This window comes from Rissa tridactyla, chromosome 12, assembly GCF_028500815.1.
Source record: "Rissa tridactyla isolate bRisTri1 chromosome 12, bRisTri1.patW.cur.20221130, whole genome shotgun sequence".
In the NCBI taxonomy this organism is placed as follows: Eukaryota; Metazoa; Chordata; class Aves; order Charadriiformes; family Laridae; genus Rissa; species Rissa tridactyla.
In genome coordinates, this window is record NC_071477.1 from 3,205,091 (window position 1) to 3,231,379 (window position 26,289).

The window sequence follows — 26,289 nt, forward strand, 5'->3', positions numbered from 1 at the left end:
ATATTTCAGCAATGGGTTTGCTTTGTTTCAGCATAATAGAAGTCGAAAAAAATACTGCAGACGAATTTTATTATTGCAGCTTTTATATGGGACATGAAAGCGTGCTAGTTTAATACAAAGTCATTACTGCAGTTAAAACCATTAAGTTAATTAATATGGACATTTATTACCACCGATAAAAGATAATATCAGGGGATTTATAGAAACAATATATCTGTGTATTCTTCCTCCTAAAGTCTCCATGAAGACAGGACTTTCAGTGGGGCGGAATATATTGTAATGGCACCTGTTACAGGGGCTTGCACTGAAGGTAGGTCAAGGGGAACACCTGCAGGAGAGTCATTAAGAAAACCCCGGCCCCGAGAGCACCAGGGCTTGCCAAATAAATCCTTCAACCTTTATAATTGTGAGACACTGAAGGAAGGAGAAAGTCCCTTGGTCCAGCCAAGCCCTGAGCGGGAGCTGTCACTGTCACCTATTTCTTTTATCGGGAGCGACCCCTCCGCTACCGAACGCGGGGACAGCGTCACCTCCCGTCCTCAAAGAGAAAGATAATTCTATACTCGGTATTTTAGCTGGAGAAAAGTCAGCAAACCCTCAGCTTTCACCCCTTCCGCCTCTCCAGGTCTTCGGAGCTGAAAAACCTCGAGTTGTCCCTGACTGCTCTTGGTCATTTCCTTGTACTGATGCCGGATAACAGTTGGGAGACGTGGTAATTTAATAAAGCTTTGCAAATGTAGACAACTGCAGAGTGTGATAGAGGGGCCGTATCAATCACGGTAATGACAGACATTAGCAGAATGCCAAGTGTTTTGGTCTCAACAGATCTGTCACCGGTTTGCAGGCGGCGGTTGTACGTACAGCTCTGCGCAACGGCCGCTCTCGCTCAGGGCTGTCTGCAAAGCTGTCACTTCAGGAGGAGATTTATTGGGCCGATACATGTGATTTATGTCAGACGGTTTCAGCTTTTGCTAACTTGTGTGCAGCAATAGTAGTCAGCAAGCAATTAAAATCTTTGGGCCGTTGTGCTGGAAGCTGCAGGAGAGTTGCCCAGAGCCGTCATTCAGCACCGTCCCCTCTTAAAACTCCTCATTTTGGAGGCTGGGGAGAATTTCAGGGACTGCCCTCCCTGGCATGGATGGTTTCTTCCTCTACTTAAACCGGTGTGAATCTGGTTTGGGGGAGGGGATTTTTAATTCTGGTTTTCTCTAGCTCCACGTGTGGAAGTCCCCAGGTGCCGCGGGATATCCACCCCTTGTGTGTCCGCTCCTGCACGCCCACAGTGCCGTGGCCGCGGTCTGCAGCCAGCGGGAAGCACCGTTAGATACAGTGACCCAAACGAACCTCTCCTTGCCTCATGGCTAAGCCCAGGCAGCCTCTGCCCACGCGTCTGCTGTGACCCCCCTCTGCCAGGGAAGCTCCCCAGGACCCCTCTCCCCGCCTGCTTTCCGCTCCCCCGAGCTCCCGAGCTGGTGACCCTCTCGGCGATGTCCATCCACCCAAACTGCTGCTGCCGCACCCGTCGTGGGAGCAACCAGGCAGAAACCCGGCGCAACCACACCCGGCTATGGCAAAAATCAATTTTCTGGAGCAAAAATGAATATGGGTGGATCGTTTCAGGCAGCATCTCCTCAAGCTGCACTTGCACACCCGCTGCCGTCATCCCAACGCCGTGGTCCATCCTTCCCGCGGCTGCGGCTGTCAGGAGCTGCAGACGCTGATGAGCGGTAACGACCTTTCCGCCGCCCCCCAGCCCCACAGTCAGAGCCGGGAGCCGAAGTCAAACTGGTCCGACTGAAGTGTGGCCAGCCCAGCCCTGTGAGCCCCTCCGCACGCTCCCCTGACCCAAACTCTTTTAAATCCGACAGCACTTTGGAGATAATTAGCCTCATTGCATATACACAACGGCTCTCCCATGAATGATGCAGGCTTAATTACTAATGATGGGGCTGGGTTGGGTTTTTTCCCCTTCTGTTACAACTGTGAGTGATGATAAATACACACCTTAGAGGGCTTTTGCACCCGCTGAATGTTGCAGTCCTTTTTTTGCCTTTCTTTTTGTGGTCTTTCAGATGGTGTTTGAGAGATCAGATTATTTTTCCCCGTTACAAAATGGGTACGGGAGGCTGCAGGCAGCCGGAGTTTTCTGTGTGCAGATGATGCGCTTGGTAATACCTATTGCATATTTACATCTCTTTTCCCCTTGTTTTATGTACAAACTTCAGTTCACATTGGAAGTAATAACGTATTTGTGTTTCTGCACTTTTCATCCTGTTAAAATCACAAGGAAATTTTACAGAGGATCGACCGCCCAGTGCAGGGAGCAGCCATCAGGAAATGCTGCATCCCACTGCTTAGCCGATAACCGCGGCTTTTATACATTTTCCAACACTTTGCGCTGCAGGGACAGTGTTTATACGTCAGAGGTGAATATTTGGTGCTTAAAAACCAGCAGAGCCTTTCCCCTAATCCTTAGTCCTGCTCTCGGTCACTAACGGTGCGCAGGCAGAGAGCTGTGACGGGGGAAGGTGCTTCGGGAGGGCAAACTCCAGTGATGGGCTTACTTCAGATTTTTGGCTCCAGCCCAGCTTTACCACTATTCAGCCAGGCTTTTCTGGTATTTACAATTTTCCCGGCTGTTTTTCCTTCTCCCAGCACCCCACAGGCCGGATCCTTCCCGCCCCCCCCCCCAACAAGCCAGGAAAACCCTGGGGCATCACTAATGAGGCGTCGGGAGGGGGTTTGTGCCTTTTGGTACAAGGTGGGTGGAACAGATCCACCTCTGCTCCTTTAAAATGCTGAACGGTTCCCTCCTTTTCCAGGCAAAGGCTATATCCACCCTTTTGGCTCATTTTTATTTTTTTTTTTACCATGGGCCTGAATTGTCCGATCCGTTACACGCAGGACCTGGGTGTGAAGAGCCAGGTAAATCCAGGATTACTGTCAGCATCCCAACACGGTCTGCGGCACCGAGCTGTACAGCCTTGCACGCCAGGTTGGGAAGAGGGTATGTTTGCTTAAAGTAAAGCAAAAAAACCCCTAAGGAACCAAACAAACCCTCTGGAAAAACTTCTGCTGAGCAGAGGTGATCCGAGCTGACATTGAGAATGGTTTGATTTACAATAACAGGGAGATAATATTTTGCTAAGCCTCCCTGTAATACAATGTGTGTCATTTTAAATTTCCCATTACACTGAGCAATCTAATAAATAAATGCCCCGGCTGCAATAAACATGAATCATTCAGCGCGGAGAAGCTCTCAGCAGTCCTGTAACAAATATCTTCTTCCTACCGGTCTTTGGAAGTCACCGATTAATTTGACTTTCAGCTGGCTGGCTCGGGAGCAGGGGAGCCCGGCTACTGCCAGACAAGTGCCGGCAAGATGCTGGGTCAAACTCTGCGGAGATTTAGTGACAAATCAGATTTACAAATTAGGGATGTGCCGCTCTGTAAAGGATACGGCTCAAGCCCGGTGATTAGCAAGGATGTGGTGGAATAGAATTGGCCACGGGGGTTTTGTAGGTTTGGGTTTGTTTTTTTTTTCAATGCTAGAAACCAAAAGCAGTTGTTTTACATGCTGCAGCAATGAAAGCCGCCTTCTGAGAACAAGGAAGAAGTTCATGTTATTTGTCCCCTAATTTCTGCTGTTAATCTTTCACCGGATTACGTGCACGTGAAGGTATTTTAGCTATCGTCTGCCCTCATGCCAATATTTGTTAGAATTTGGGGTGGAATTTAATATGAGTGATGTTAGGAGAAACAGGTCAGGGTTTCAGATTAACACCAATAACCATAATGAGAACAGATGCTTATATCCATCTGGAATGTAGATTTAATATGGTAAATTCATAGCTCAGCCCATGAAATGCAATCATCAGATGTTTACTGGTCCCAATTTAATGAGCGATTTTGGATTAAACGGGGGCCAAACAACAAGCCACCAATCTATATTAAATCTCTGCAAAATGAAAATTGCAAAGATTTACTTAGGGTCATTACACAAGAAAATTTAATCACAACCTCATCCATAATGTCACATCGTCATCAGACTGATAATTGAAATGCCATGTGAGGGATTATGAATAACCCTCTGTTTATGAAGATAGCTTTCTGATTATCTCTATGTCCTGTGAGTAACATAAAATATGATTTGTATTAACGTACATGGCCCTTGCCTAAAAGAAACCCGTTGGGGATCTGCAGAAAAAGTCTGATTTCTTCCCTTCCCTTCGCGGTTACTGACGGGAGATGCCGTTCAGTAACGTTATTGCCACAATTTTGAAGCTGCAGGGGAAGGTGCCGCCTTGCATACAGCATCGCAGGGAGACAGGGCCCGCCGTATCCCTGCAGCTGTGTGGGCGCTATGAAGTATTCAGCGCATGATTTTAGTAAGCAAACATTGATTTGTCTAGAATCAATATTAATTTTTCAGACCGCTTGTTCTCTGGGGCAAGAAATGTATCTTCCAGGATGTACTAAACACTTAGTACATTTGGGATGTTATTAAGAGCACCCTCTTGATTTTGGGATGTTGCAAAATATTCAACTCTTGGATATCTGACAATTATATATAATTGTGCATTGCACTGGGTTATACGGCAGCCTACAAACAGCCAAATTTCTAATAGCGTTTGGTTTGAAAAGTCCATCTAAATATTTACAGAGCGTGTGCTGAGGGACTCTCTGCTGCAGCCCGGAGGGTGAACGCTCGGCTGAGATACTCCAGAATCACACAAAGGAGCAACAGGCTCTTCTGGAGAACAGGTGCAGGTGCTGCTGACACCCCTGCAAAGGGTTCCTGCACCCTTTGCTTCCAAATTGACGCCTGCTTCGTTATTTAGCTCACACTTAGGTCACCCAGCCAGGCAGGAGGTGATGCCCTGCTCTGCCACCGACTTCCTTGCCAGCCCTGGGCATGTCACCTCCTCCCTGGGAGATGGTACCACGAGGCCAATGTACCCCGCTGCAGGAGATGACCCAGCAGAACCAGTAAGCGCCCTGCACAGAGGATGGGATTTCTCATTTTCTGGCCCCACGGATGAGATCTCGATTGGAGTAACTAAACTAAGCGTCCCCCTGCTGAGCCCAGGGTAGGAGTGAGGATGAACCCAGCAGCTCATCTCCAAAAAAGTGGCCGCCCCCTCCTCCTCCGAGCTGCCTGAGCTCAGCCTGAAGACGCCACACACCCCGGGGATGCAGCTCCGTTTGGGCTGAGATCGGGGGGCCAGTGGGAATGTGCTTTTCCCCTGTCCGGGGCTAGTTTCTCTGTCCCCTCATTGTCAGTGCCGCAAAACTGATCACATCCGCTGTGATTTAATTGCCCTGCATAGGAAGTAATTAGCCCCTTTGTCAGAGAACAATTAAGCAGCAAGCTCAGGAACAAGAAGAGCCAAAGTAGAATAAAAGCCTGTCTCCTGCCAGTCAGGCAGAAGCCAGCAGTCCCCGAGACCAGCATCTCACATGCCCGCAGCGAGGCATCCGCACAGTCACGTCCTTCGAGGAAAGGTTTTGATCAGCTCCCCACATTGCACTTATTTATCCAAATTTTAAACAGCTTTAGCCACCTACATGCCCACACGGAGAGAGCGAAGGTTGCCAGTGGATCTCAACCCATGTTGAGCTTAACGGGCTCTGAAAAACTTTTGCATCCACTTCCTAGCCCTGCTACCCTGGGAGTAATGTTCCCCTCTGGAAATCATTTGTTTCCGAGCAAATCTGCGCTCCTCTTTGACTGCAGCAGGCATTGGGCAACCACAAGTGGAAGGAGCCAGACTTTCCACCAGCAGTAAGTGGGAGGCAGAAGAAAGCTGCACACTCTGCAGGTGAAGGTTACGCCTGGCATCCATGGGACGCGTAGCCCTGAGGTCCGACAGGTTTACCAGCGCCCGTGGCTGAGGATCCACAGGAAAAAAAGTTGCTGTGTATTTAAAACATGGGTCTGCTGTAGGTAAGCATGACACATAACCGGAGAAAGCAGTGGAGCAACCTGGTGGACCCACAGATGTCCATCAGTGCCACCACCCTTGGGCACGGTGTGACATTGCTTTGGCTTTGGTCAGGAGGTACCGGGCAACGTGGGAAAAGCGCAGGCAGAATGGGTGTTGTGAGTTGGAACTACAGGGCTTGTCGGAAAACCCAGGCTGAGCTTGTCGCCCTCAGATGAATGCCAGGGTGCCAGGTCCTGGAACAAGGTGGTTACTCTGCCCCCACAATTGGCTCGGGAGAGAGGGAGCACACATGGAGCCTTTTCCATCCGGCTCGCCTGGATCAATGACCGGACCCCGGCTTTCAGCATTTACACAAGCGGCACAGATAAAGCTATTTAAAACAAGATATCCGCAGAGAATGGGCAGCCATACACTGCGCGTAATCTACGCCAGAGCACGCACCAGCAGCGATACACAACCAACACAATTAAATGCAGATAAACAGCTAAGGCATATCCCTCCGTGGACCAGGGTAAGAGAGGACGTTATTTTAGAAGAAGTCCTCATGATGTTCCTGCCTGTCCGACCATTGGAAAACCGAGGCCAAATCCCATGTGGGTGAAATTTTACCCAGGATGCCGCATAAACAACTAAATCACAGGAGAAAAAGGGCACTAAGTGGCTAATAATGGGGCGGGTGCCTTTTGTTAGTTGGACATAAATGATGCTGCCCCAATACTTGAGCACACGGATTTCCACCTGCGGGCGTTGGCAGAGCAGACAGATGGGGATGACACTGCTCTGATAACTTCACCTCAACCTACGCTGCTTGAAGGGGATGGCCCAACGCTGCTGCCATGAGACGAGGTGGTCTCCAAAATCACCAAAGCACCACGGAAAGGTTCCATGGGAAGTTTACACCCTTAAAAAGAAGCGTGTTTTCCACTAAAGCTACAAAATGTTCCCTGAGCCTCATTTACAGGCTCTTTAATCCCTTATTGGCCAATAGCCTTTTAATGGGGATTAGTATGAAGGAACAGACTGGGTGATCTCTCTGGGTTGGTGTTTGTCGTGCCATGCAAAATGCTGAAAGATGAGCCATTCGGAAAATACCTGCCACCGAAGGTGCACGACCCTGACTGTGCCCTGACTCAGGGGAGAGAAGCAGCTGTGGTGTGGGAGGTGGATATCCCTCGGAGGCAGGTTGGATGTGACTTGAGCTCTCATCTAGGAGCTGTTTGGCCCTTGCTGTCCCGGAAAGTAGGTGATTCCATCAGAGATCACTGACAGATGGCGGCATATCCAGTGGCATATTTAATGGCACCCTGAAATGCCACTTCCCAGCTATTCCCTGCTGCCACCATGGAACAAGGTCCCACTTTCCCAAGGCGAGGATGACGAGGGTGATGTGTACCCAACGTGTGTGGGCTCTGTGCACCATCTTCCCCTTCTCCTGCCCAAGAACCGGGCAGCTCTGCCAGCAAGCGGACAGTGACCATCACCGTCTCGGGACCTGCGTGTTTAATGGGCTTAACCAGCGTTACATCTCCCAGGCACCTTCCCTCCTCCGGGCTGACCCATATAAGCGTCTAAGAGCATTGTACCGCTGCCAGGCGATGGTTTGCTCCACTGACATATGTCCCCGTGCGATATTTAAACTGTGAGGTTCTAATCCCGCAATTACCCATTAGGGAGGTCATTACACAAGGGCCGGCAGAGCAAACCTGGGTGGAGATTGACGGCTTTCATTAGCCCCTTCCTTTTCTTCCAAACCCTGGATATCTTACCAAGTTTCTCTAGACATAAGGTGCTGGAGCGGCTTCAGCTCTGCGGTGACGACAGGAGACTATCTGCTAGGCTTTCATTGAACAGTTGGGCTGAGTGTTGCCTGCCTTATTACCGAGGGTAAAAAAAATAATGAGTCATTATTAACGGTTGCTGGCATGTGGGCAAAGTTCAAAGGTGTTGGGTGAGGGCCAAATCAGGCTCGCGCCCATGGCTGCACGGCCGCAGAGATGCTCCCACCCCTGGCTCTCCCTGCAGCTCTGGGAAACAGGAACGTAAAAGCAAATACCGCGACGGGGACAGAGCTCTCCGGTGCGCACCGGGGCCGAGACGGCAGAACGCTTTAGTGAATCCTGTTCTGTAAAAGTGCTCATCTGAAGGTGACGGCAGCCACAAAATGGAGGTGTTAAGGAGAACTGACGCATCAGATAAGCTCCAGCTGTCGCCTCCAGTCAGCGCCTCTTCTCCTTCCCCTGTCTGGCCCTCGTCTCTTGGCTAATATCCCTAATGATTAAGATTGAGAACATTTTTTTCTTCTTTCACTTTCAGCCTCAAAGGTCGAACTTTGTTTTTCTTCCTTTCCTTCTTTCAACAGTCTCATTTCTCAAAGAAGAGGCAGTTGAGACCCAGGAAAAGTCAGCAGTTTGCTGCTTGACCTGTTTCTCTCCAGAAAGCTTGTAAGACACCTTTCGGGTGCTTTTCTGTATCCTCCAGGTAAACACAGCTCCAGACCCTGCATTCAGTGCTGTTTTTTTCTCTCCTAACCACAGTTTAAAAGATCAGATTTGAAGCTTTTTTTTCTTGCTGCAAAACATCTTGTATTACAGGTCAGAGGAGCCCAACCCAAAGTCTCTAAGGCCACACTTGGGACACAGCATCTAGCCTGACACAGATTATTTTTGCCGTATTTTCTGGTTGACAGTTTGGTGAGGCGGTGGAGGGTGGTCTGCGAACATCTGTGAACTACCGCAGTGGCTCCGAGTCCAAAAATTAATTGAACATCATAGACTCTCTTTTTTTGAATCATTTCATAGAGTGATTTTCTCATACCTTCCCAGGTACCCACTTTTTGCGTGGCAGATACTAAAAGCATCCCTGGCTCCTGTAACCGTGCCAGGAAGGACCTGTCTCCCTCAGCTCCCGTAGCAGGGTAAGGCACGATCCCCCTCCGTGCAGAGGCAACGTATTTAGGACCTCTTGGGACACTTAATTTTGCTTGAATAAGCCCAGAGGCATAAAGTTAAGTGTATGTGTGGGTATGAGATCACGGGCTTTAAATGGACAAACATTCATTGTCGTGCTGACAAACTGGCCAAAGCAGATTTAGCGAGACACTGATCGATCCATCGCTCCACCTCGGGATGTTACTTTGTGCGCAGAGATAAAAATATTTTAAATTAATTTCTCCTGTTGTCTCAGGGGTGGAAAGCTGTGGAAAATTCCCCAATGGTGAAGAATGTCACTTACCAAAGTCTTATTCTGTCCAAGTAGAATGGTTGATAAATGAATGTAAATAATCTACAGTATTTTGCTTTAAATAGTCCAGCATCAGTTAGAAATCTCAGAAAGAGAATGAAACATTGAGAAAATGTTGTAGAACTGATCCCTTGATTTGTTTTTTTCCAATTGTGGCTGTTTTGAAAATATACTGTGCTTACTGACGTGAGCAACACACAGAGAAGAGTTAAAAGTGGCACATTATCTTTCCAATGACATATTTAGCCAGTTATTCAGGCTATAATGAAGCTGTGTAATGAAGTCAATGTCCTTGAAAGTTCTTCATCAATTTTTTTCTCATCTGTCAGCATATCCACTTGCCGACACAATATTAATTAAACACAACATTTCCTGGAGTGTTGAAGTGAAGTCCCATCACTGATAATGAACAGGTTTAGGAGAGTCACATCCCAACAAAATTACTTTTTAAACCAGCCTTATTAAGCAGAAAATTAGACCTAAATCACCCTACAACATCCTCATTAAAAGCCACTGATCCTTGGCTGCTTCTATGTTCTAACATCTTTAATTAGCAAACTGCTAGTCTATCTGCCATGATAAATGCTATTAATCTTACCTTTCATTTGCTTTCTCTTAACCTATCGTTTGCCCACTTCAGGGAGACACAACGCTTCCACGAAAATTCATTTTATTGTGTCTAACGTCCTCGTAAGGATGAAAAACGTGGCAGTCACGGGTTAAATGCGATGACTCTCTCTCCGTCCTCACTCCATCACTGACTTTCAGGATTTGTAGATATCTCGGATGGCAGATGTGCTGTGTTTGAGGGGAAATTAAGAGTATTTTCCAGTAGATATGGATGGAAAACTGCTGTCAAGCCTTGATAGCAAACCCCAGCGCAATGTGGATCGGTGCCCTGCCTGCTGCCCTACTGGAACCAGGGAAGAGTTATGGGCGTCAATTAAAAAATCTTCTGGGTGTCTGCGAAGGCTCCGCCCAAGGAAAAGAAACGCTTTAAAAACACGACTGCATTTTAGCATTGTAGCTACTAAATCTGCACCCTTTGAGTAGCCTTTACAAAGTGTGACAGCTTCACAGCTTCCTTAATGTCCGTTCTCGGAAGCTCCAGAATGTATCAGGACAAATAACATACTGCATTAGGCCACTTTCCCGTTACATTAATCAGATGTAAGCATATAATGCAGTGCCATACTACGCATTTCAGAAATGCATTATTATTTGCTGGGTTCTCAGGTGCAAAATGCCATCTTGTGTGTGGAGTGTTTTTTTTCCCAGTTTATAACTGCGGAATCGGGACTTTTCAGTAGGTTCGTGCTGGCTGATTTTTGCGGTGCGTTTGTGCATCACCTTCTTACAGCAACCAATGCCACCACCTTCAGCTCTCAGCTCCCGGGCAACAGGGCAGTACAAATTTGACCTCACCCACGCAAATATCTTGTGTGATAAATCCGGTTTGGGTTAGTCAGTAGGTCTTTTCAACAGGCCTCTGAAAGAGGATCTGACCTGGATTAACATTTCACATCCTCATCGCAGACACTCTCCACAACCCTCAACTTTCAGAGCTTAACTCTGAAGTTTGTCGGCATAATTGACTCCATTTACCCCTATTCATTTTTCTCTTTCATTGTTATTAGCCCGTATTATTTAGTGACCACACTTGCTTCCCCCAGACGCAAACACTTTCCCTAGGCAGCTTTAATTGAAAGCTGCTTTTAATTTCTCATTGCCTTGGGTTATTCTGATTGCTGATGGGCAGCTCCTTATTGGGGCCAGGTTGTTCTAACTGCTAGGAAACCGCAGCCTTTTCAGCTCTCATTTTAAGCCCTAATTCTAGCACTAGGCTGTAAGGCAGGGGCTTCTCTCACCGTGTTTGTGTCTCTGAAAACCAGGCATCTCTTCTAAGCTACCTGTGCAGCTTCTGCGTTCAATGTCAGAATAAGCATCCCCAGAAGGTGACTTGTCCGCCTAGTCTGCAGTGACGTGAATTACCCTTGGGAAACCATTATCTATTATTCCTCAGGACGGAGACAGCCCCAGCTTAATTAGTTGTCTGACTTTTAGATGTTGAGTTAGGGACAACAATCTGACTCCCCGCGATTTTTTTTATTTCGGTCTGGAGGAGATGAGTCACGATTCGTTTGCAAGAATCGTATTGGTGAAGCTGTGCCTTTCTAATGAAACCCTTCTCTCGCCCCCAATATGTTTCCATTATCTTGCCATCAGGAAATAATTTTTTCTGCAGCACGCGAGGGCACATGACATGCTCATTTACTCGCACACATGCGAAACCAGATTAACTACTCCATAAATTAGTTAAAAGATTTTCCCAGAGAAAATGAAGAGGAAAGACATGTAATTTCCACTTCTCAACTCCTGAATGGATGAAGATACTCTGTCTCCTCTGCCCAGGACTCTCCAGACAGATACCAGAAATCAAGATCACCGAGTTGTGATGACTGAGCATATGTGAACACAGGGGCTTCAGTCTATCCCAAGCTATTCATGTTTTTCTCTCAAAATTGATGACCACAGTGGTTTGGGTTTTTTTCATATTTGGGTTAAACTCCACCATCCTGTGCCTCAAAATTTTGGGTATGCTGACCCTGAGTTTTATCAGCTGGGCCAAACGAAACCCTGAATTTAGGGTAAAATCACATCTGAATGGAAATCGAGATCAGAAGAAACTTTTGGTCTAACTCAAACAGAGCGTTTCAGGCCAGCAGCTAGAATAACGCGGCGAATGAATCATAGGCCAGAGTAGCAAACAGACTGAAAGTTATTAGAGAGGCATCGGAAGATTTGTGACGAAAAAATATCAGCCTTTTCCATGATTGGGCTGGTTACGGGGCATCCTTGTCCGAGCAGATACCCCTCACATCGCTACAAGGCTGAGACACTTTCTGCTGCCCAAATCCCAACCAAACCCCAACCCGCAGCCCCCCGGAGGAGCTTTTACAAGCTTTTAGATTGTATTAAAGTGCAAAAGATGAGTGTTACTACTACCGCGGGACCTGATGGAGTTACACCCCTGTGGAGCATACCTGCCACGCTCAGCAAACAGGCGGAGACACAGGTTTTTGTCTGGGCTGAATAAAATATCTTCTGTGCCTTACCTGGGTTGTCTCCTTTTGACCAGAGCGCTCCTCATGTCATCTCTTATGAGATGGGGTAGGTGAAAATACTGCTTTCCTTTCAGACAACTAAAAGCAGCCATTAAAAGCGTTTCAGGCAGCAGAAATGCGTGCGTGTGCCATCAGCAATGTTGGGTGTCACACGGGAGATCCTGGGAAGGGCCAGAGAATAGAAATGAAGTGCTAGAAGTCGACTGCCCAAATAACGCTGATCACAAAAAGGGAATTTTATGAGGCCGGCACTTGTCTCATTGGAAAATGAGAAGGCTCCCTGCGGTTAGGGGAGTGATACTGGTGAAAAATTAGCGTAAGAACCAGATTAGCTCTGCGGAATGAAAACCAAAGGTTTTCTGAGGGGAAATTACCGAGAGGGGAATTACAGCTTGGAGGTATCACCACCTCAGGATGAGTGAGAGCAAACCAGGGCTGGTGCAAACGCAGAGGCTAGGCTGAAGTAGGGATGTGACTATATGAATAAAACAATCCCTGTTAGAAGCGCCAATTTTCCCAGTAAAAAGAAAAACAGAGTTGTACAGCCGTGGTAGCACCTCCTCCTCCTCCCACTGTGTCTCAGGCTTGCTCCCTGGGGTCACCAGCTTTGTGCAGGACCCTCTCTGAGGCAGGAGCCGCTGGCTCGAGCGGTGACAGAGACACAGAGAGAGCAACAAAGGACAGCCCCGCGATGACACTTCACGTTACAGACCGATGCTTTCACAGACAGAGCCCGGATCTTGGCTGGAGACTTTGCCATCTCCCCCGTTGCAGGGCAAGAAGCGACGGGTGCCGAGACAGGAGCTCGGAGAACCGGAAAGCTGCGGTTTTGCACCCAGGGCATGTTTCTACAGCAAAGCGTTTCATAAACCCTGGCCCAGATTCTCCCCTATGACTCGACTGCACTTAGTGCAAGACAAGGATTGGAGAACAAAGGTGGCTTGAAGCCACCTTTATGCCTCTCCACTCTGGAAGCAGCTGGGGACTGGCTGGTCCCAGGGGTAATTTCAAGTTGCCTCGGGCTAGCGTAGCAGCAGGAGACTGCTAGAGAAGAGCCAAGATGCAGCTACACCTCCTTTTCCATCGGCTGTCACTGCTCCAGAAGGAACCGGGAGGTGACTTGGGTGACACCACTGCCACGATAGAGGCTCAGCCTTCCAGGGACCCCGAGTGCGGGGAGAGAGCGTGAATGTCAGTCCGGATGCTGCCGAGGAGGCAGCACCATGTGCAGCTCGTTTAGGAAAGCAGCAAGCCCAGATCATCCGAATTCAAACATGGTGAGCCGCTCGCGCCGGCCAGTGTGTGTCCCTGGGCAAACGCCTTCATCTTTGCTGTGCCTCAGGGCAAGGCAAGTGCAGAAGGAAGTCAAAAGCAACAGAATTTCACTAAAATAATCAGATGCTGCTTCCAAATTTGGTTTAACTCTAAAAAAAAACCCATGTAAATACCCACAGACATGCACACTCGATGTGGTAGAGAATTAGATTTTTCAATTATTTCTACAGAAACTATTTGCAGGCTGGATCAGAAGCCCACCAAGGGCAGAAGCACCTGCAGGGGAGATAATCTGCAAGAAGGAGAACTTCCACGAGCAGTCTGGTCCTAACAAGCGCACGCAAGAGCTCAAAAAGGAAAGGAAAACCTCTTGCCCGACAAGGGATTTTGGTTTTGCTGAAATAAAATCTAAGACGGACCCCAAACACCTGCAAAGGAGAGACACATTTCAGAAAAGGTGCTTTTTGCGCAGTGCTTACCCCCCCAAAAAAAGGGTTACCCCAAAAAAATGGGTATTTGCGAACTGCTGCAAGCACCTGAACGAGGAGTCAAGTCGCACAGGAGCAAGCTTGCCTATGTCGTGTGATCTCTGGGTACCAAGATTATTCTATAGAGTGCCACATCCGATTGCAAAAAGAGCGTTAGGAGTAATAGAGCTCCTCTAACTAAAGTGTTTTCTGTCCTCAAATCTTCCAGGAAACCGACGGAGGCATTAGAGGGGGGAAAAAGCCGAGGGGAGAAAACTTGTTAGAAGTAAAATTGTATTTTCTTGGACATTGGAGAGGATGTAAAACTAACCCAGAGGCCTCCAAGTCAGCAGCCATTTTACCATTTTTGCGAGAGATTCTCATCTTTTTCCCCTACAGCCCCAGTTCTGCCGTAAACACTGAGCGCACCCACCACGGCTGTCAGCCACGGAGCCTGCTCTACACTGAAGCTGCCGGGAGATAAACAAATACTTAAGGTAATATAACTCACAAATGGGCGGCATAAGGATTTCTTCATGACATCTGTGTGAAGAGCGCAATGCATGATTTTTTTTTTACTTTTAGCAAATCAATAAGAATAGGATGCATTTGGAAACCAGTAAAAGCCAAGAAACGCTGGTTCTCCATCGTTCTTACCGCAAACCTGCCGACGGCAGAATGGGAAACTAACACCCTGTAGTGGCCCAAGCCATCTCTTTCTTTTCTAAGGGTAAAATAAAATGATGAAAAAAAAAATTATTCATGGATTTGTCAGGTTGAAAAGCTCTTCAGGAGACCAGCGGTTTTGAGGCAATGACACCTGTGCTACCATCAGATGATGTTGTACAAAGTTTCATGAAAACATAATAAAAGCATTCCAGCAAAGCTACCAACAACTGACGGAAAAAAGACATATTGGGTAAATAAGTGATAGAAATATTCATTCGTGCACGCATGCAATATATGTGAAGACGTTATAAATACGCCTCAACGTCTCATGCAACGTGGAGGTGCATTTTTACACAGCTAAACACGCCTGCACACACAACCACATTTATCAGCGTAACCTAATTTTGAAAGTTTTTTTTCTCTTCACTAATCAGTCGGCTGCCGTTTGCTCGAAGGCAAATAAAAGCACGATAAATTCCTTACTGGTGTCACGGCAGAGGAACCATTACTAGGGAGTGCAGAAAAGTTGAGCACTAGTAAATTCTGATGAAGACCATTACTGTGATTACTGTTTGTGCAGAGATGCGCCGGCCCCATTGTCATTTCTCATACTACATCAAGCAACGGCTGGTGGGGACCTAGTGCTGCTGTCGCCCAACTGAATGTGACCTTTTTTGGGTGACCGCGTTGTGGTGGGGGTTTTCCTACTCCTCTGGGAAAGCGTGAAAAAGAAAAAAGAAAAAAAAAAAAAAAAAAAGGAAAAAAAAGTGCAGACCCTAGGATGCTATGTAAGGTTTTAATAAACGGAGAAATTAAACAGATGAGCTTTTTTGCTTTTAAATGTCAGCATGGCAACTTCCCTGTCATTTCCAGGAGAAAAGGGAAGGGGGTAAATATCTTGGGATGTGGCGAGTTTTAAGCCGCATAATGATGGCGATAAAAATCTATAATGTCAGTTGCCTTGTGGCAATCAACAAACATTTTGCATTATGCTTGCATCTTAAGGTTTGCGGCCAAAAAACAGATTTGCCTCTGTCTCATTAAAATAACGAATGCAGTCCGAATGGATCTGCAATGATTCACTGTACGTCACAGTAAATCACAACGCTTTTTGGAGCCAACTGACTATGGCCTCATTACTTTAGACAAAAGTGGGCTTGGAGGAAAAACTGGGGTGATGTTTTTTTGCTCAGCCATGTTTTTCCCTTTGAAATACTTAAGGCAAAAGAGCAGATAGTTTTTCTCCCCATTGGTAGCCGGGGAAGGTTGGGTTATATCCATAGTACAGTTCTGTATCGATACACATGAACACACCAAGTGTGGGGAAATAGAAATTAAGCAAATACAAATGGCATTAATGAAACAGAGTCTAATGAATGTGAATCACTGAGGAAATTAAAGTCTTAAAAATGAAAGTAAGCTGTTAAATAATAATAAAAAATACATATATTTTAACTATTTGACTAGAGTTTGAAAAGCAGCATGTTCTCCTTCTCTCTTGTGTAAGACATCACACATTTGGGGTTTGTCTTCTGCAAGTCTTTGTTCTGCAAATTTCAGTACCTGAAGTGTAGCAAAAAAATTAAACCCCATTTTTTTTTCTTTGAAAGAGCTTAGTTAAATATCTCTACAAATGAATTGTAACACTAATACTTAAGATTAATCTATTTGGCCTAAAAGAAATTTTGAGATCTGTGCTTGAAACTGTTTTGCATTTCAGGAATAAACATTAACTCAAATTTTACTATTGCTAAATGTAGCTAAGAATATTTTAAAAATTTAACTGGACCATTTAAAAACTATATGTATTTATAAATACAAATAGAAATAAGAACTTGAGGTAACAGGTAAAAAAAATAACGTGAATTTTGACTATGAAAAGCTTATATATAAGTTCATGGTGAAAAAACATATTTAGAAACATCTAAATGAATGGCAAAGATATCTCAAATACTTTCTTTGTTTTGGTAATTGTTTCCATTTTCTCTTATGCACATATGCTTTATTGTAAAATCCTTGATATTAAGCTATTTTCCTACAAAACCCATGCAAACATATTTCTAATTTGATAGCAAAATATTTTGTTATATACCCATCAGGTATTTTTTATTTCAGGTAGGAGAACAACTGCCTGAGAAGCATTCATGGAACGGCTGATTTAAATGTTATAAATCCCTGAATTTTTCATCTCCCTTTGAACAGAATGCCAAAGGGGATTAAAGACTAAAGACATATCACAAACAAATTTACATTATTAAAATTACTGTAATCAAGAGTCTTTTCTAGCCTTAATCAGGATTAGTGAAAACAAAAACCCACAACTTTTCTATTGTGTAATACTAATCAAAATTCTATCAAATGACAGATAACAGGGTAAAAGCGGTTTTGAAAATTAAAAATATTGGTGGGTGTATTCTAGTATTCTTTAAAAGTATTTTCCCCTATTTGAGATGAGAGCAATGATTTCTCTGCTGGCATTTCGCATGGCAGGCAATAAGCATAGGCAAAACAAATTCCAAGAACGCTGCGAAGTCTGACCTCTTACTTTTGGGAGGAAACACACTTGTTTGAAGATACGCAATAGAAGCGGGAGGGGAAAGTGCAATGCTTGCTTCTGTTCTCCTAAACTGTATGCTAAATAATCCGAGTTGTGGAAAACTCCACTAGAAACCTGCCGTAGAGAGAACTCGAGCCTGCAGGACACGCACCGCGACTCTCGCTGCTGAGCTGGCAATAAGCAGGTTTGGTCTAAAGAACCGTGACAGCTTTTCAGCGAGGTCTTTATCCACCGTGCCCCACGCTTTACAGTTACGCTACAAGGCTAATACAGTAAAGGGATAAAGCTTGTACAGAGATTGCTGGGTCCTCTGGAGCCTCTTAAAGAAGGCAGCATTATGTTGGGTTCGGAAGCCACCGCTGTGCTCTGGAGCATCAGGCCCCATCCTGCTGTTGCCGGTATCACCAGAAACGCTGCCAATTAGTAAAGCAGCAGCAGGGCTGGACCCTACATTCATTTCACCCTCGTAAAACGCCAATTGCTATTTTAGAATGAAAATTATAGAAATGCATGTGTAAAGAACAATCCTGAAAAATGATCTGAGAACAATGACCAATCGCTTCCTAAAGTCTCGGAAACAAGCTCAGCAATGCAGCAATATTCAGATATTTTGACAGTATGTCAGAAAATCAGCTATATGGATTAAAGAACAAGGAAAACCGCATGATTCTCACGGCTTCTTTCTAGGAACTCCAACCGATTTAACTTTCTGCTGGTACCTGAAGTAGCTAGTCGCCTTCTGGGCCCTCCATCTTCAAACCTGTTGCTTGCTTGTATTTGGTTAAACAAGATTTTACCTTGCAAGCTCAGGACCGCTAATGTTAAATCTTGACTGATGCAGTGTGAACTGACAGCAGTTTCCAACGCGCTATTAGTAAGGTTATATTGGTTAGTAAAGCATTAGTTTGGGTTAGTGACTAGAATTACACAGCTTAAAAAAAAAGCAACAGACAGTGGAGCAGCATCTCCTCTTTGCGTCTCTTCCTAATGACACCTCATGCTGGTCGTTCTTCAAATTTAAAGAAAAACTAAATGAGGTTAGAAAACAATATATTGTATTTAATTAAAAGTTGGCATTATGTTTTCTTCAAAGTATGAACATACCAGAATAACGAGTACATTAGAACACATGATCTGTATTTCAGTTCCATCTGAGCACACACCATAAATCCTCCTTGGAAAAAAAGTGGGCATCATAACAAGAACATTTGAGCAGAAAAAAAAAAAAAGATCTTAGCGTTTTGAAGTCCTCCCTTCGTATCCTCTGAAACACCAACTGGAAGCAGACATTTAAAACCTTACATGGTACACAAAATAAGGTGGTTGTTTTTTCATATGCCAGAGAAAGGGAAAAACAAATGACAAGTTCCGGGATCTCCTCCCCGGAATAACCATGCAGATCTGCAAGGTTAGCACTGGTGCTTCACGCACACAAATGCAGTAGTCAGATGCGATTCTATCCCCTCCCAACAAAACCATCTTTCCACCAGCATTAGGCATTCACTTGGCAGCGGTTTTAGCAGCAGCTCAGCACCAAACATAAATCACATCGAAATAGATGCCTTCCTGTCAGCGGGAAACACAGAGGGCTCTGTATGGGAAGAGTTAAAATCCTACAAGTCCATAGCGACTTAAAGCAACTCACAGGACTGAATTTTCAGATTAACTGAGACGTTAGTCAACTTTGTTTTAGTTTAGTCTTAATTTGTTTGTGGCAGAAAAAGTTATGATTGGAGTTCCTTCTATTTTTGAATTAAAAAGCTGTACTTTAAGGTCGATTTTAATAATGATTTACAAGTTCCTCTGGTATTGCTTTGATAAGTTCTACATTTCTGTTTTTAATACCTAGACTTTTAACAGTAGTTAGATACTCATGCTTGCTAGTTTTTCTATCAAAATTTTCTTTAATGCAGGTCTGATCTTTTATATTTGAAATTCCATGTTCAGCCTCCTGAGATTGCTTAATTCAAAGTGAGCTCTTAAAGAGCCTTCTGAACATTTCAACGACCCTCAGAAGGTGGATTTTTAGGATTCTAGGTAGATATGGTAATATGAGCAAGTTTTTTACTCATGTGAATTATAGGAAAAGAATTAAACAATCACTGTACTAAAACCCATTCTTCCAAAAATAGCTTGTCTCTAAGACTACGAAGAGTTTTTTAGGCTCTGAAATTAGTGAGCCACATTTTTTGCCATAATTATTTGAGAAAGAAGCAATTATGAATTCCATCATTATTAGTGTAAGCCTTTAACCAAACCAAACTCATATTTAATATTAAGCTGTTAAATACTTTGCTCTCAAACTATTTTAGTTTTGGTGAAAAATGAACAGTTAAACTATATTTAAATATCCCCAACTGCTCAATCTTGCATAATTTCAACCAGAAGTAATACAAATTTACCTAAAAATCATGATTCTCCATTAAACTGACCCCGTTTCCAAAATATTATCTAGCAACAACTCAGTCTGCAAAATTTTAAATGACCTTTGCTGATTTGCAGTTTCCAGTCATTTTTGCTTCAGTAGTGCTTTTGGTTGGCTTTTGCTTCATCAGATGTTTTTAAGAGTATTTTCAAGATTTTCTTTTATGGAAAAAGGTAGAAGAAGTAAACAGTTCTGTAAAACTATTCTGTAAAAAAAGAAGAAAAGAAGATATAAAAATGGAAATGAGCAGGAATCAGTTTTAAGCATATGTCTTTATGAATGAGGCTTAATCACACACTTCGTTTTCCAAACACAAAAAGTCTTTTGGAAATGTATTAATTAAAATTACGTGCCATAGACAAGCGGCTTTAGAGGGATGGCAGTCCTTTTCAAATTAGCATAACACTAGCGACAGGCATGGAAATTGGTTTAATAACCCTAAATAGTTACACCCCACTCCTAACACAAATGGCCACAGACAGCTCGAGCCCCTCAGGCTGCGACTGTACCAGTTTATGCGGTTGCTCTGACATTGGGTGGGTATTCCAATCCGAACAGAAATAACCAAATGCACCTCAATTATTATTATATAATGACTAGCGAAGCATACAAGGCACCAAAGCGTTAAACAGCATAAACCAGAAAACCAGAGTAAACCAACATGAGCCACATCAAAAACTCAGCCAGCGAGGGACTCACTTTGTAACTTGTACTAACACAGTCAATACTTGGCAAGAGATTATTAGTTTAGTCATGATATTAAACAGCCAAACCCCACACACAGGTCTAGGGTCAAGCGGTAGATACAACACAAAAATCAAGCCAAAGGGATAAGCGGAGTCTTTAAGCGATTTCCTTCCCTGCCATGTTTTACATGGGGGTCCTCAGAGCTAAGCTCGATGCTACAATAACCCCTTTTAAACACCACTTTCAGGGCACAGCATTCTCCAGCAAGTGTCAAAACACACACTAAATCTCTACCTACTTAGCTCTAAATGTCAGGCATAAGCAACATTTTTTTTTTTTGGTGTGCTCACGATTTATGAGAGCCTGGAGAAAAACCAAATCCCTGCTGATAAGGAGGGATAAGGAAGAGCTGAATGTCCACCAGCTTTTTCCAAGTATTCCGATCATTCCCCTAACTTCACAACGCTGCTCTTCCACAAAGCACTGCTGCGTCCGGCTCCGCTTTACCTCACTTCAGCAGGGGTTTTGCTTTGACTGCCAGCTGGCGTTAGAGACATGTAGGACAGAGAAAGTGGTTATTCATGTCTTTTATTTATTATAAATACATATAAATATGTTAAATGACTTTTTGCTTTATCGTGATGAGCAATGAGTTTGGAAAAAATCATCTGGGAAACTTAACCAAGCTGAGAAACAGGCAAAAAGCAAGCATTAGCATACAATCACAGGCTCCTCTCAGTTCAAGAACGGGTTAATTATTTTTTTTTTTTTAAAAGCAAAAAAAAAAGAGCATCTTATTTTGAAGCATCTATTGTTTTATCAAGAGTGCCAAGTTTCCCCCCTCCCGTGAGCTGACCGAATGACATTTTCATTTGGATTTGCGGGTGCAGTCCAACCCCAGCTGGCTACACAGGACACCCCCCCCACCCCGTGATTCTGAAACATTGCATAGTTTTGCAGCCGGATTTTGCTTCCCCCGCCCCCCTTTTAAGCAATTTTTAACACAGGTTGATCACACCAAAGAAAACTCACTGAGGTTCCCATTTCCAGATCTCTCTCCCTCCCTGTTTTTCTATAGTTTAGTTTAAAAACTGCTCAGAAACTTTGTAGATCTGAGCAAGTGGAAAAGTAACATTATGCTCACAGTCCACTAACAGGCTGGGAAGGAAATAACTCTACAGATGAAGCTGCATGTGGCAGGTGTAACTAAACAAAGCCGAAAGTGGGTGTTTTTGGGGTCCACGTCAACTGCCCAATATTTCCAAATGGGGTGCAGGGAGGGGGGGTGGATTTAAGAGAAGCAAACAAAAAAAGAAAACCCAGACTTAACTGATGGTAGGAAGCCAGGGCTGATGGTAGTGGAAAGAAAAGTGCACATAAAAGAAAAGAAAAAATAAAATAAACCCAAAAAAGCCCGAAGCAGCCCGAAGTCAGGGCTTGTCGTTACAGTGTTTGCAGAGGGCAGAGGCGGCTCCTGTGAAGGCAGTGCATTTCTCGGGGCAGCCGGGCAAGGCCGTGCCGCCGAAGGGGTAGACGGCCGACTGTCCGAAGGGGTTGAGGGTGGCGGGCAGCGGGGCGCTCAGCGCCTGGCCCTGGTTCAGGTAGGCCACCAGCCGCCGCATCTCCTCCAGCGCCTGGGCCTGCATGAGGATGTAGTTCTTGGCCAGGAGCAGGGTGGCGATTTTGGAGAGTTTCCGCACCGAGGGGCTGTGGGCGTAAGGGATGACGGACCGCAGCCCGTCCAGGGCGTCGTTCAGGTCGTGCATCCTCCGCCGCTCCCGCGCGTTGATGCTGAGGCGCAGCGAGCGCTGCTCCTTGGGCTTCTTCCCCACGGCCGCCCCCTTCAGCTTGCCCTCCCGCTCGAAGGCCGCGCCGCCCTTCACCCCGGCCTCGAAGCCGTCCTCCTCCTCGCCGCTCTGCTCGCCGCTGCTCTCCGCCGACTTGCCCAGCGCCCCGGGGTGGAAGTCCGCCCCGCCGCCCCCCGGGTAAGTCCCCCGCGGGCCCTCGCCGCCGCCGCGCATCGCCCCGTAGGCGAAAGCCGAGGGGCCGTAGCCCGGGGCCAGCGCCAGGTACGCCTCGCCGCCCAGCGACTTCAGCTCGGCCATCGCCTCGGCGGGGAGCGGGGGAGCTGCGCTCCGCCGCCGCTGAGGAGAAGCGGGTGGAGGAGGCGGAGGAGAAGTAGGCGGCCCCGCCGCTCCGCTCCGCGCCGGGGGCGGGCAGTGAGGCGGGCACCGGCCCCGCCGCCCCTTATATCGCGGAGAGGGGCCCGCCGGGACGCGCCCGCCGCCCAATCGCAGCGGCCGCGGCGGGCAGCGCCTGAGGCGGCGGGCGGGAAGGGGCGCGGGGACGGGCAGGACCTTCCCTTCGTGACCGGACCTTCCCTTCGTGACCGGCCTCCCGCTTCGTGACAGGCCCCTTCCCTTCATGACCGGCCTCCCGCTCCCCTCACCCCGCCGTTTCAGGGAGATGAGGTGTCGGGGTACAGCGGGCACCTGGGGACCAAAGGAGGTGCCACCTGAGGAGTGAGCAGGAGAAAGCAGCTCCGAACAGTGAGCGGGAATGGACAGGAATCACTGTCGCCCTTATAGACCTTCTGTCTGCTGTCTGGGAGGAGGCAGCGGAGGAGAAGCTGCCGACATGAAGAGCGCAGCACCAAGAGTATTACCTGTGTTACCTGGAGCTGCCCCCGGCCGCTGGAAGGGCAGGGAGAGCATCATGAATTCCTACCCCCGTCTGAACGCTTTGGAAACATGAGAGCAGGTTCCGCTTTTAGAAGGGGACAGTGCTGAGCTCCAGGCCCGCAAATTGACTTGTTTCCCTTTCTAAAATTAATGAGAAAAGGCAATGGTTGCACCAATGCTTCAGACTGCTGCTTGCTGTAGCCCTTGTTAGCCCCGAAGCAAGTAAAGAATTAATTAGGGAACCAAAATATTTTCTGGAGACTTTTCTATTGTGATTCTTGGGGAAAACTGGGGAAGTGAAGACTCTCCTCCACTCCAGACGTAGGACCATGAGCCACTCACGGTACACGTCGCGATGGGAGGCAAAGGCATGCAAGGTCTTGCCAGCTGTGGGCACGGCTTGCTGATGGGGCCGTTCTGATTTGGGTGGGGATGACAGAGGAGGCACCAGTCATGCAGACAGATTTCCGAGGTAAAGGCCCTGTCTATTTCCATTTTCTTCAGAGACTGACTTTGCTCCTCCCTTCCATGTGCCAGAAAAATGAATTTGATCCTTGGTGAGTCAGTCCAGCTCTGAAGGGAGCTGAAGGAGTTGTGGGTACCAGTGAGTGCTAAGCTCAGAAAGGAAGCAAACCACTGCACATCATGGCCTGCAGTGTGTGAGAAATCATCACTGCGGGGAATCGTTGCCAGGAGTGGTAGAGTGTCCGGCCCATGGAGAAATCTCATGGAGAATCCAAGGCAGCCACTGGCAAAGGTGAGAGCTGCGTAGAGAAGGATAATCAGGGTGCTTTGTCCCGTGTTCCTGCATTGAGATGATAGAGAGAGCTTAATCTTTAATTGCAGCAGAAAGAGGTCCCAGTCTTGCTTTTTTTCTAGGCTTCTGAGACTGCTTCACGGTACTGAGTTTTGGTACAAAGATAGCATAAGGGCATACCACGCTTTCTCCAAGCATGACATGTGCCTGGTCCAGGCTCTCAAGTGTCTGCTTAGAAAGGATGGGGTGAATGCTGTGTAGTGACATACAGATGCGAGCAGGTGGATATTGCCCGCAGGCAGATGCAACGAGTTGATGCAGATGTACCTGGTAGGTTATTTGCTGTAGTAAATAGCTTGGGTGTTAAGGTGACACGAGGCTTTTTCCAGAATGGGTTTTGTTTTTATCAGGCCCTCTACAAAGCGTAGTTAGCTTGTCCTCTTCCCATCACCTCCCTTTATGCAGTGTGCTAACGCGAAATGACGAGCTTGTCTCTCTCCCTTCTCCACGTTAGAGCCAAGAGTGCCGAGATCTGCAGTGACACATGCACCCTCACCCATGGATGGAGAGCTGCTGCCCGCAGTGAGGCTGTTCCCCTCCCCTGTGAATGTAAGTCTGGCAGGTTGTGTTTCTGCTTTTCGGAGTAGTGGAGCACATAAAAGCAGCTGCTGTCCAAGCCTGGCTGTCAGAGCGTGCACAAGGTTTGACCATCAGACTTTTCACTGGTCTTCTCTTATCTCACCTCCAGTATCTGAACATGTTACAATATTGTCACGTCTCTTTTTTCGCTACCCTTATCAGGCTTATCAGGCCATGAAGACCAATTACTGGTTTTAGTTGCTTAATTGTTTTACGAGAATCGGAACACTTAACTGCTCCTGGGACAGATCCCTGTATCTATTCACGGTGACTTTCAAACACAGGTGAACCCAGCATAACCTCTGCTCATCTCTGGAATCAGTCCCAAAATCCAAGTGATAATAGACAAAGGGAGTGAGGTACTAGAATATTATCACTGTCATAAATCATTCCCATGAGAAAGATGATCAGGGATTGTTAAAAGCAGGATTGTCCCCTGCTGGAAATGATTTACCTTTTTTTGTAATGTGTTGAGATCTGGCAATGAGAAGCACTAGAAGCGTTACAGCGCTTCAGGAATTCTGGTTGTAAAGACACATTACAAATATTGCTGGCTTTCGAAGTATGTCATAGGCATCTAACAAGGCTAATGCCAGGCGAAGCAGTGGGCTGAAAATCAGAAGTAAACACTTTTCAACAGGCTCTCTAGTGCTTTAATAAATAGATGAGTTCTTCAAGGGTTATTTCAATGCTGAAGGGCAGCTTGGGAGGTATACCAACTACAAGAGAAGACAGCAGAACGATTTACTGCTTTATATGTAATTCCAAAACACATAGCTAAGGGAAATCATTTGGAGCCTGTATGAATTTGAAATCAAATCAGGTTTAATGCGCTACCAAAAAATGCACACGGAGGAATTTGCTTTGGACTTCTCCCTCAAATTTCGTCTGTGAATATGCGTCTTTGAAAATATTCAACCTGGTTCCTCACTGAAAACCGAGAAACAGGAACATCAGAGTTGGGTTTTGTCATGTTGGACTAGAACAACAAAAAAGGAAAAAAAAATAGCAGAAGGGTGTGCCTCATATGTAAGAACATTGCAGAAAATAAAATTTCTTCCATGTGCTTTGGGGAAAAATGGACATATGCAATAGGAAATAAATTTATCAGATGCTGTAGAGTATTTGCCAGCTTTAAAGTGGGATTTTTTTCTTCTACTGTTTTACGTATTCAAAACTTGGTGTGAATATTAATAACTAATAGATGACTACTATCACTGTAATTATAATAGTTATTGTAACTGTAAGTTCCTCTAGGGAGGACCCATACCTTTATTAAGACTCTTTTCGAGTCACAAACATTTTATAAATAAAAGGCAGCGTCAGCAATTTGATATCTGCATTCCCCATGTCTGCCTCCCTAAATTCAAGGGGTTTCTGTTAGCTTGACCAGGCAAAGCTGCCTACAAAGAGAAACACTTGCTCCTTAACTGCCTGCGGGGACCGGACCACGACTAGCACAGGCTGCCAGGGCTGCACTGACCTTCTTTTGTTGCTGGGGCTATTTCGGGACTACAGCTCCCAGCTGCAGCTTGGAGACTGCTCTCATCCTTCAGGGAAGAAAAAAAGTGGATTTGGAAGTTGCAGCACCTGTTACTACAGGAAGAGCTTTAATACAGTTTACTTCGTTTTAAGGCAAAGAGAGGGAGAAAAGGATGGAAAAAAATGTATTTTCTTCAATTTCAGTTTTACTTTTAAAGCTATGCACCTAAATAAAACAATGCGCCTTACAATGTCAACATCTGCTGTCTGAATGTCTAGAGGACTGGAATGAGATAGGACTAAGCTACGAAGCACAAACCTTTACTCAGAGCTACAC

The 26,289-nt window shown here is 45.9% G+C and overlaps 1 protein-coding gene across 1 annotated transcript; it reads right to left on the minus strand.

Annotated features, from left to right (window-relative positions):
• Positions 1-21,823: 21,823 nt before the first annotated feature.
• On the minus strand, positions 21,824-22,498 carry BHLHE23 (basic helix-loop-helix family member e23). Its single transcript, XM_054218912.1, has one exon. It carries the CDS (start codon positions 22,496-22,498, stop codon positions 21,824-21,826), a length of 675 nt encoding a protein of 224 aa, XP_054074887.1.
• Positions 22,499-26,289: the final 3,791 nt, after the last annotated feature.

What these genes read in the sequence shown, in the direction of transcription:
- BHLHE23 (XM_054218912.1), bottom strand. Translation starts at nt 22,498, where the DNA reads ATGGCCGAGCTGAAGTCGCTGGGCGGCGAGGCGTACCTGGCGCTGGCC.